This window comes from Epinephelus fuscoguttatus, linkage group LG17 (assembly GCF_011397635.1).
Source record: "Epinephelus fuscoguttatus linkage group LG17, E.fuscoguttatus.final_Chr_v1".
Lineage (NCBI taxonomy): Eukaryota > Metazoa > Chordata > Actinopteri > Perciformes > Serranidae > Epinephelus > Epinephelus fuscoguttatus.
In genome coordinates, this window is record NC_064768.1 from 39,663,649 (window position 1) to 39,675,995 (window position 12,347).

The 12,347-nt window shown below is 40.4% G+C and overlaps 1 protein-coding gene across 1 annotated transcript; it reads left to right on the forward strand.

The window, feature by feature from the left end:
* The first annotated feature begins 2,118 nt into the window (after positions 1-2,118).
* Positions 2,119-8,984, forward strand: med10 (mediator complex subunit 10). The gene is made up of 4 exons (XM_049602190.1): positions 2,119-2,380; positions 2,469-2,552; positions 4,646-4,748; positions 8,175-8,984. Exons 1-4 carry the CDS (start codon positions 2,259-2,261, stop codon positions 8,268-8,270), a joined length of 405 nt encoding a protein of 134 aa, XP_049458147.1. The 5' UTR covers positions 2,119-2,258; the 3' UTR covers positions 8,271-8,984.
* The last annotated feature ends 3,363 nt before the right edge of the window (positions 8,985-12,347 follow it).

Below are 12,347 nucleotides of genomic sequence, written 5' to 3' on the forward strand. Positions count from 1 at the left end.
AAAATGATTTGACATGCATCATCTGTTTTGCACCACCCCTCCCCTCAAAAATAACAAACAGTCCCTTACAGCATATGACAGTTACAATTAGGACCATGACAGCTCAGCTTAACAGTAAAAATAATTTTAAAAAAAAGTCACTAGCAACTTCATAATTATTGGGTGTATATCCTGATGAAAATAGACAATAATTTTCTGTCTCTTTGTGTTGTTCTGCCTCGATTGATGTGGTTTTGTGTCTTTTTGCAGCCATTTTGCGGGTAACTGTGTGTCTGTTTTGGTCGTTTTATGTCTCTTTGTGTTGTTTTGCCTCACTTTGTAGTTATTTTGTGTCTCTTTGCAGTCATCTCTTTGTGGCCTTTATTTGTATTTTTGCGGTCATTTTGAGTCTCTTCCTGGTTGGTACATGTTAATTTGAGTGATACTTGGCAGCTGAAGGCCAGGGTGAGGGCCTAAGACTTTGGGCCCCTGGGCCTGTGCCTGGTAGGCCCCTTAAATATTACAACATACACCCTGCTGATAATAAAATGCAGGGTTTACAGTATACACATCATACAACCAATAATATCAGTGCTGCAAGAAAAAGAATGGAAGCATGAATGTGTTACAACACTGAGAGCAGTGCCACAGAAAAAACATCACTTTTAATCTATAATGACTCTCAGAAACATAGACTACATATTAAAAGGCCAGAAGTCATTTTAAAACTCTATCCCACATGCAAAACGTTGTTGTAGTACCTAAATATTTAGATTTAGAGACCACATCATTCTTGGCTTGTGCATGGTGTCATATAAGCAATATAACATTACTTTTATTTTGAAGGTTCGTGGTATATTTCCTGTTTAATTCCAACTCTCTGCAGCTTTGTGTTCCTGTGTCTACCTAAAAGAAGAAGGAAGCTGCCAGCAGAATGTAATCTCACGTCACTTTCACTTTTAGTCACACATTTGCAGTCAGCACATGTATGTACACACAGGAAAGGTTTTCCGAAGAGATCCCTCATGACTGAGTCAACTGACAACCCACAACTAAGTGACATATTTTAACATTATTTTATATTTAATACACATCAGTAACAGCACAGAAGAACTGATAAACGTTATGACCCAAACACAGAATGCAATAACTGCATGAAATTGCAGGAAGTGAGTGATTTGGATTCATTTTGAGCTGATTATATCCTGTGAATGTGTCTCAAGAGATGAGTTTTGAGGAACTTTTTATACAATTCTCTGTCTCTGTTGTGTTTTTTTTTTTAATTTCTGACAATCACACACACTTTATATGCTTCTTTTTTTTGGATAAATTCAGTGTTTCCATCTCCCTGATGCTCGGCCATTGTTCTACCAGCGCACTGGTTGTTTTAACTGCATTCATTCCTAAGTTTATATCTTGTATAATAATCTAAATTTAAATAATATTTTCTTTTGGTTTTCTTTAAGGTAATGGATGAAATACTTAATGTATATGTCAAAACATTTTTCTGAAAATAAAGAGGGCCTTCCTTTGGTGACTTGTAATCAGGGTCTGGACCCCAGGCTGGGTAACAGGGCCCTATACTGTGTCTGTTGGGAAATACAGGATGTATTAAAGCCTTTGCCTCAATAAGATAATAAGAGATAGAGAGCCTAATAACCCAAGTGCCAGACTAAAGTAGGCCAGTATCTCTACATTTGTCAGACCTAGGGTTATATTTTTATATGAGGTGTATGCTTTATAACATAGAGCATACAACATTCAAACATATTTGTAAATCAGCATTAAATAAATACTGTGCTCTGTATATTTAGTCATTCAGTCTAGCTGGAGAAATTCTAGCTTTGACACAAACAGTGTGTTAATGTTTTTTTTAGTCTTGGATTTATGGCACATACTTAAACATGAAATAAAACATATATTCTTAATATGATTTCAATAACTATAAACATTAACATTTACTATTTTAACTCTTTATTACTGGTTTCATTTCTCTGCAGTGTTGAAGACAGTTCTTCGTCTTGACAAAGAGCATCTTCCTGTCCGGAAGCACGACACTTCAGAGTTGGTTAACGGCAATCTGTCATTGGCTGTTACAGGTTGTTACCGAGGTAACGCAACAGCGCCCACAGCGATTGGCTATGCCATTGCCGCAAAGCACTTCGGCGTTGTGACTGTCGTGGAGTCGGTGGCTAATAGTCAACGGTTATTTGACAGAAGGATTCTGGTAAACGGAGACGTTTCTATTTATTTTAACAGTTTAGTAGCTGTTAATCAAGATGGCGGAAAAGTTTGACAACCTGGAGGAGCACCTGGAGAAATTCATCGAGAATATTCGACAGTTGGGAATCATCGTCAGCGACTTCCAGCCGAGCAGCCAAGCAGGACTCAACCAGAAACTGTGAGTCAGGTTTTTACTGAGGTCGATATAACGACACGAATCTGTAAATAATGACCGTGTTTACATGTTTTGTTGTTGTTTGTCTCAGAAACTTCATGATATCCGGTCTGCAAGACATCGAGAAGTGCCGTCAGCAACTGCATGAGATCAATGTGCCGCTGGAGGTCTTTGAGTGAGTAACATTAGCTGTTATATTATCATACCTGTCTGGCTTTATAACATGAATATAATGTTTTCTTTACACCTGTGTTGTTGTCTGTTATTTCTGTTAATGTATTTGTTGTGTTAAGACAATAAATGTCGCTTTCCGTTAAAGCAACACCATACCTCAATCGAGAATCTGATGATTTTATAGTTTGAGTCCTCGTCCCCTCCTCTGGTGATGTTTCATGCTACATTTTACTGTTGTTCTGCATAGCTCAGACCCACTTTAAAATTCGGCAAACACAAATCATAAAAATTACATTTTAAACGTCTCCAAATTTTGTTCACCCTTTGTCTTGACACTTTTTTAAGTGTACTTTGGAGGGGGGAGGATTGCTGAAATAATGATAAGAAATAAGCAACCAAAACTTTATTTTTTTAATTCAGTTTTTAATTTTGAAGACATTTATTTACAAATGAACAGACAGAATACAAACAAAACAAACAAGGTACATACAAATTGGACAATTAAAAAAATACATAAAGAAAAATCCCATAATCCCTTAACCCTTCAAGTCTAACCTCCACATCCAAACCCTGCCCTCATCCTCTGTCCTTAATCAAAGTACTCTTCAAGCAGTGTTGGTCTCAATCGCCATCATGATCCTTCTCTCCTCTTTGCACTTCATCCCACAGTACAAACAACAAGCAACTCTCGGCTTTATAGAATAACACCAACAAAGGAAAGACATCAGTTTTTAGTTCATGTCAGAACAAGCGAGTTAGTGGCTTAAGAGAGGGGGATAAAAACAAAAACAAACAAATATCATACATACAATCATATATATGCACATCATTTTGACATTAAATAATGTTCCACTGGTGCCTGTGTTTCAACATATTCTGTCTCATTATTTTGCAATCAAAACTTGAAATATCACACAGCAAATCAAAAAGTGACCCTAAATGATTTGGAATAACTTTGGAATATCCATTGTAGTTTACATTTTTATTTATATTAACATAATCATTCTAACACGCTGATTTTATACAAAAATTCAGATGATACAAGAGGAGTCAGAGTCAATAATAATAATTATTCCAATAATTACAATAAAATTAAACAAATTTGTTTTCCCACAAGTCTTCAGCAGCCCCTCCCGTGGCGGAAGGTTGCCTCGTTCTTTTTAAACCAAAAAGGTTCCACCAATATGTCTACCCTACACGGCGTAAAATTGGGCACCTTGGATCAACTCGCCAGTCCGGCTCTGTGTGTCTAAACGCTCGCAGCTTGCCGGCAAAATGGCCCAACATTCGCTGAAAATCTGGCAGTGTAAAAGGGGCTTGTGACTCAGAAGTAGAGCGGGTCGTCCACTAATTGGACCAGGTATAATTGGGCAAGATACTGAACCCCAAATTGCTCTGGGTGGCCGTTCCATCGGTGTGTGAGTGTGTGTGAATGGGTGAATGTGACTCGTAGTTTAAAAGCGCTTTGAGTGGTTAGAAGACTAGAGAGGCACTATACAACTGCAGTCCATTTACCATTCATCATGTACATTCTGTCACCTGGTACCCTCCACCACGTGTAAGATGTTGCACCTCCAATGTGAGCCAGAAATATCTGCGATAGTCTTGTTTGGGGAATTATTTCCCCGGGCAGTCATGTTTCCAAAGGCAGCAGTCTCTGTTATGAGTTTAAGTTTCTCTGTAAACTCCGGCTCATGTGGACTCTTCCAGTTGTGTTGAACAAGCCAACGCTACAATAAGACCTGTTACTGTCGATCCAAACTCTCTTTAAGTAAGACCTGCTGGCACAACAGATTAATCTCCTTATAGACATATTTTTAGGGATTCTGGTAGAGGTTGGTTGAGAGTTTTCAGTGCCACCTTCTAAAAAGCCAACACCATGGGACAGACCCACAGAGCATGGAGACATGTACCAATTTCTCTAAGACATTTCCAGCATTTAGTGTCCTCGGTCAGACACATTATAAACTATGGAGTGTTTTTGCCAGGAAACAAGGCTGGCTTACCAAATGTAGGTGCTGGAATTCATAATACCTTATATGTGCTTTACAGCTTCACTGTTCCCTTGACTGATACTAAGCCTTGTGTTTGTAGATACATCGACCAAGGTCGAAACCCTCAGCTGTATACCAAGGAATGTCTGGAGAGAGCCTTGGCGAGGAACGAGCAGGTCAAAGGGAAGATCGACACTATGACGGTAAGAGATAGTTCCAGGGTCACTGAGATTTCCCACCAATGCGACCGCGAAAACAAAGAGCCAACAGACTCCTTCACTGATTAAATGCTCCCGAGCATACTTAGGAATTTCTTAAAAGATAAAAATGTCTCTTTCAAGGATCATCGTCATTATACAGAGAGCCATGTACTCGAGTCAGCCCTCTCTGTTAAAGTGGCCTCGTTTATTGATGATGAATTAATTGTCCTTGGACAAATCTTTCTGTTGTTCAGGAGAAGCTCTGCTCCATAAATCAGTTGTTTGATATATTTATTATATTCAGACGTGTCTAGTGTTATAATGACATGCAAGTTTATCACCGCCGCCATGGCCATGAAATTCCTGAAGAATTTATGGAATTAGAAAAACAGTTTTCCAGGCCTGGAAATGGTCTGGAATGAGCAGAATGTTTTGTGAATAAACATCGTTTTATCTAATGTGTAAAATGTCCAGCGTTACGTGTCACACAATCCTTGTATCACTAATTTAAAATCTAGGGCTGCATTGAGTGACCACTGAAATGCCACCAGTGTCACGTGATACACATAGACCTCACCAGCACTGTGGCGTCGCCAAGGCCCTGGAAGAACTAGCGCTGTCACATCAGGAGAGAAACAGGGAAATGCCAAAAGTTTGTTGTGTAGCAGGTTAACCAAGGCTTTCACACTGAGATCTGAGGCACATAAGATGCATGAATATTCACTGTCAGTGTGGTAAATGTCTAAATGATGTTACTACTGATGGATAGCTAACGTTAGCTTGAGTGGTAAGCTGCTGCAGTACAGTCATACTGAATTGCAGCATCAGACTGTTGTCTCTGACTAATTCTCAGCCTGTAAACTGTCGGCAATTAACAGGTTGGTAATTTACAGACTAGCCTGTAATTACAATATATATATATATATATATATTGTTAAGGCTTTAAAGAAAAAAAGATTGCTATGCTACGAAGTGTGAACATACACCGGCATCCAAAATAATCATTAGCAAATGTGATCATTATCATAAATACACTTAACAGCCAGTATTATTACCACTGGACAAAGTACAGGGGTGTCTGAAGTTTTCTGAATGGGGGCCAGATTAGATGATGTAAATGTAAAATACTTGAGAGCCAGCTGCTTCTTTCATCATATGGATTATTGAAAAAATTTTCCACCACTCCTGAAAGCAGTGTCTGTTGCCGTCGACTTTCCCCTTCTGTGCAGTGGCCTTGTCGGCTACCTACAGCTGCAGGAAATGTCTGCTGTTTGGGAACTGTTTGTTTACTTGTTTACTGTCAGTTTATGTAAAAACATTAGCTCCAGGTGCGTAGTTCCTACCTGGTGCATGTCTACAAACTTCATGACAGCCTTGCCATTGTGTGGTGAACGGACCAATAGTGTGTGGTGGGCCACATATGTTGAAAGACGAGCTGTGGATCGGCCACGATTGGCCCCTGAGCCGAAATTTGGACATGCATGCCCTAGTACTTGTGTCGCTGTAGCCCAGCAGAAGACATTGCTCCACTGCTATGTAGGTAGATTTAGTGTCAAACACCATACTGTCTATTTCAACACCTTTAAATGTATTAAAAAAGTGGAAAACTAGAGTATTTTTTAAGTGTCGTGTGGACTTTATCACTGTTGACTGTTCAAGTTTTTGTAAAGTGGCAGTTTGTGATAAAAAAGGCCATAATAAAGTCCTAATATAGGATGTCCTTTATTATGACATCCTAATATAGGATGTCATAATAAAGTCAATGAAAATGTCCCAGTATAATATATCGTAAAGGAGTCATAAAACAGTCGTGGACACTTTTCCTGTGTGGCTGGCTGGCTCTTTACCGTGCCTCTCAGTCATCAAAACTTTGAGAACCTCTGATCTGTGATCTTTGTTTAAAGAAAACTCTAAAATGGCCTGTTTAACGTTTACATTTCCAAAGATTTCTCATGGGGGAAATTCCCACCAACTCCCCTGGAGGCTTTTGGTTGCACAGGGTGTTGTTTGAAAATGCCCCCCAATGACAAGTAGGTGACTGTGGCTCTGCTTACAGACAACAGTTAGCCCGACAATACTGTTGATTTAATCAAATATACACATTTGATTAAATCAACAGTATCATGAGCTGGACATTCATTCATTAATGGTGAATGAAGTTGTGATTGATTAAAGTTATGTTAACGCCCAGGTTCAGGTAAGGTTGCAAAACAATCATTAGACATATCTGTAAAACAAACGGTTGTTAACAAGAAATAAATGTGTACAAATTTTAATCGACATACAGGTCAAATTGCATCGACATCGTCAGGATCTTTGGTTTTCTGTCTTCCTAAAAGGGGCGCAGCTTTGACTTTCCGTCAAGTACCAGTATGTGCTGGTGCAATCTATTGACCTTTCACTAAGCCCCGCCCCTTTGTGATGGTCCCACAAGCTGTCAGAGTAAGCACGGAGCCCACACTGTAACTAACTGCACTCCCTGAAGAAATATTATCATATTTTTGGACAAATGAAAGAGTGATGTCAGAGAGAAGCAGACAGAGCAGCAGACAGAGGGGTCTACAGTCTGTGTTTGAAGGATATATCCAGGATGTCAAACTGACTCAGCAGCAACAACAGGATAAAAAGACAAAGATAGTTAGAAGCTGAAGCCGAACTATAGGCTACAGATCACAGTGTAAAAGTGAACCACCACATCACTGCTGATCGCCACACAACACAATGAATATAAAGGGAAAGTCTCCCTGCTTCCCTTCACTGGTTCCTGTACAGCAGGGTCGCTCTTTGTTTCACTGTTATAATCATTACAAAGCAAAAGCAGCATGTGTATACATTCAGTAGGCTATATCTTCAGTAGCTAGCTAGCTAACCCTACACTTTTCAGGGTTTGATTTTGGTTTTGGAACAGGGAAGAAACGTATATCTTTTTCCAACCTCTCCAGGTAACGAGTATCATTAATACACGACGTGCCCCAGGCACAACATTTAGCTCCACATCCACAAAACCAGCCTGAAAATGAAGGAAATCTGAAAGAGTTCATGGAGATCAGCTGTGTTGTTGGAGCTGGCTGATGCTGCACTATGATTGGCCAATCTGTGTTCGAGGGGTGGGACTTAACAAAGGGTCAATTGGCACATGCAGCATGCCGTTGGTGGTGGGAATGTGTAACGAACGAGTAAAGTTAGCAAGTGCTAGCAGTTTGCTTATCTGCAAATTCTGGAAGTGTGTCTTAAATGGTGTATGTCTTTAAAGACCTCCGCATTTTAAATGTCTTAAATGAAGTTATGGAGATGGGGTAAGGTGTTGTTGAAAAGTTTTAAAGATGCATCAGTTAAAATGTTTAGGAGCCCCTGTTAATTATCTTCCACATAAAATGAGAAGCAGTGAATAAATAATAAACCAACCTCTGCTGTTGTGTTTTGTTACAGAAATTTAAGAGCCTTCTAATCTCCGAGCTCAGCAAAGTGTTTCCAGAGGAGATGGTGAAGTATAAGGCGATTCATGGAGAGGATGCCCCCTCCTAGTGACTGCTGCACCATGACCCCTGACCTCCAACCTGTGACCCTTGAAATGAAAGCCTGAGTGGAGTTTGATCAAGCAGGTTCCTCTGTGGTCGCCCGCGGAATATGATAATAACCCATTATTATTTTTGTTAAATATCGTGATGCTGTTGCTGACTGGTACCCTGAGGGGGAAGGTTTTGTTCCTGCTCAATGTGCTGACTCAGCCAATCCTGTCCTTCCTCTACATTTCAACTTCATTTTAAGGAATCCAGATTATTAGCAGGTGTTTGGGAGGAGCAGAGAGGAAGCACATCACTTTCAGCTGCTTGTTACCAGGAGACACATTTGTGTTTAACGTCCCTTTTGATGCATCCACTCAGCTCGCAGCAGAAGCAGTTTCTACAACTCCCAACTGTACAGAAGAAAATATTCAAGAGCTGCGAGGCACCTGTCTGATTCTGCATTAAGGACTCCATCAGTTGTACATACAGTATATTTATACTCTCTACCTTTTGTAAGGCTTCCTGTCATTGTGCAACATGCATTTGTACCACACATGACATTTTGTATCAAGCTCAGGTTTCTAATCTCCATGATTATTGAATGCAAACGCTATCTGCTCTCGATAATTCTGTGCCTGATCGCTCGACATGGTCAGAAATGAGTCCATTCTTTATTTGTAACTTGTTTATATTATAAGAATTTTTGTTAATAAATGATCCTTGTTGGACTGATGATGCGTTTTAATTTTGTTTTATTACACTGATGTAAAGACAATGTTTTAGCAACAGATTGAATCAAATAAGTAATTCTGGTGTTTGAATTCTTTGATGACAGAATGATCTAGTGTGGTCTTCTGCTGCTGTAGCCCATCTGCTTCAAGGTTGGACAAGGTGTTGTTGCTTCAGAGATGCTCTTCTGCACACCTTGGTTGGAACCAGTGCTTATTTGACTTCCTGTTGCCTTTCTATCATCTTGAACCAGTCTGGCCATTCTCCTCTGACCTCTGGCATCAACAAGGCATTTTGGTTCACTGGATATTTTCTCTTTTTGGGACCATCCTCTGTAAACCCTAGAGATGGTTGTGCTGAAAATCCCAGTAAATACTCAGACCAGCCCGTCTGGCACCAACAACCATGCCACGTTCAAAGTCACTTCAATCACCTTTCTTCATCATTCTGATGCTCCGTTTGAACTTCAGCAGCTCGTCTTCACCATGTCCACATGACTAAGTGTTAATGAGCTGCTGCCATGTGATTGGCTGATTAGCTATTTGCATTAACACCTAATAAAGTGGCCGGTGAGTGTACATGTACAGTAGGTTGAGATTATTATTATTATTTATTATAGTCACAATCTGAGCCCGTCAGTGGCAAAAACAAGTGCTTTTAGTGGATGTAAATTGAGGATGCACAATTGCTCGCAGGGATTACATTGCAGTTGGTTTCGCTGTTTTCAATGTTGGACCAATCAAAAACAAAATTGTCTCCATGAGTCCACTGGACATAAAAACGAGGCAAAATAGGGTCCAGGTTAAAAAATACTAATACTACTACTATACTTCCTACTAGAGTCCTTTTATTAATTATGTCTCCCCCTAAAATATTATTTTCAGGGATGGAAAAAATACTGTAAAATATCCCAAATCAAACTAGTGCTGATATTTATATTAAGTTTAAAAATGGTTATTATATGCAATTCTTTCAAAAGCCCACGACTCAAGATGATTGTCAAAATAAAGAACTGCGACATGGGAAATGTGTCAGTGGGCTGCCTGCAGACACGCATGAACACGAGGACGGATCAGTGACACGTCCAGGGTCCCTCAAGTGTCACAGCTCAAGCGTCTCGCAGTGTAAGTTTACAGTACACAGCCTGTGTAAGTGTGTCTGCGTGTCTCTAAGAAAGGGACAGATGCTCTGGAGGCAGACAGGGCTGAGTCATCAGGCAGGTTATGGCCCACCACGCCTCCGCCTGTTCAGGCTTAACCACAATGACACGCCCCTCTGACCCTGGAGGCCGATCCTCTGGGACAGGAGGAGGGAAATGAGCCCTGTTATTGGTTTGTGATCTATGCAGCGAAGTCATACAGACAGCCTTCCTCCCTCGCTGTCACTCATCCCTGAGGGCTTCCAAACACGTGTCAGGAGAGTGGAACCAATCTCCTCATGTAGCACATTTCCCAAAATATTAAACTATTCAGAACTATGGGCACACTTCCCTGTATGATACGCAATTAGCACACACTTTCTCAGTTGAATTCTTTTGGCAAGGACAGTTGTGTGCACAGCCACAAAGCCTGAATGGGAGAGGTACAAAAAACGAGAATATAAAAGACAGCGTTATTCAGTTTGCTCAAAAAGCTTAAGTGACACATGATTCAAACATGCAGGAACCTTTCTTTTGTATTCATCATTCGTGAGCATGCTCATGTGGTGCTATTAATACAGTATCTTTAAATGCTCTGTATAGATTGAGTCCATTTAATTCATTCTACAACAAAAGAGCTGATCCAAAATACAACATGATCTCATCCCTACATGTTATATTTTGACATTAAGGCATCATTAAAATAATGCTGGGGGCAGCCTTTTACGTTTTACCATAACGCAGAAGGGGTTGGTGGTGAGTCAACTCACGTGACTAGGAAAGGGTTGGCAGTTAAGTTTAGGCAACAAAACTGCTTGGTTGGGGTTAGTAAGAGATTGTGGTTGATATTTACTGACTAACAAGTGACCAGTGACTCACGTGACTAATAAACGATGACACAAAATTCAGCGTTGACTTTTAGTTTCACATGTGACACAAACACCAGTCTCGTGGGTCAAAGTCCTGTGCTTGTGAGACCCATCCACCTCGACTCCACCTCGACTTTTATGCTTTTATACTCATCCGTTGCTCTGAATATCTAATAATGACGTGTAAGGGTTTACATTGGGACTGGTTGAAAGCCCGGTGCGTCTCACACCGATGCTAAAGGGTGCACCAGCATCAATATAGTGAGGCAGGGGGCACTGCCCAGATGATGTGTATTTACAGCTGGTTCTTATTCCCAGGCCCGTGACTGATAGCGACGCACAGAGCACCATTTAGTGTCTTGATTCTTGTAACATGTGGCTAATGTTGTGAAACGGTTGTGGTTAGATTTAGAAAAAAGATCATGTTATGGGTTAAAATAATAGAAAGGTCAACAGCTTGGGAAGTTTTCTATGTACAAGTGAAGCAATGATATTAAACATAAGTGATGAAAACTTGTCACTTTTGATGAGAATTTGTCAAACGGACAGTCATTTTTTTTGTTTTTTGGGGGATGTTGTTTGTGATATTTTGAAATGAAATGGCAGCTTTGCTACTTTCCCCTTTTTGTCAGAATACTTGTTGCCAAATTTCATACGACTACTTTCATATGACTATTTATTCCATCGTAGGGCCCTAATATTTGCATTTACATCATTTTGCCCCATTTGGGCCCCCTGTGACTAAATGGCCCCAAGTTGGATGTACTTGTTATCATCTTGTGATGGCCCAAGGTATACACAGGCTAACAGGAAATAATAATGAAAAAAATGTAGTAAAAACATCACGAGGGCTTTGACCTGGCTCCCGACCTATAAATATGTCAGGTGAGTGATGTTAGTGCGCAACAATGTACTGTAAATTATTTACAACAGTGACTTTTGGTTTCATATTGGACATGAACTGCAGTCTCTTGGGTGAAAGTCCTGATCTGTTTGACCTTGAACTGTATCCGACTCAGAATTTTGTCAGTCACATCAGATTTAATATCATTTAATGAATATTCGAGCCCTGTGATAGTCTGGCGACCTGTCCAGGGTGTACCCTGCCTCTTGCCCAGTGTCAGCTGGGATAGGCTCCAGCCCCCCCGTGACCCTCAAGAAGATATGCTGTTAGAAAATGGATGGATGGATGAATATTCGTCGATTTGTTTTTTTTTTTCCATATAAAGTTTTAACAGGGGCGGCACGGTGGTGTGGTGGTTAGCACTCTCGCTTCACAGCAAGAGGGTTGCCGGTTCGATCCCGGGCGTGGGAGCCCTTCTGTGCGGAGTTTGCATGTTCTCCCCGTGTCAGCGTGGGT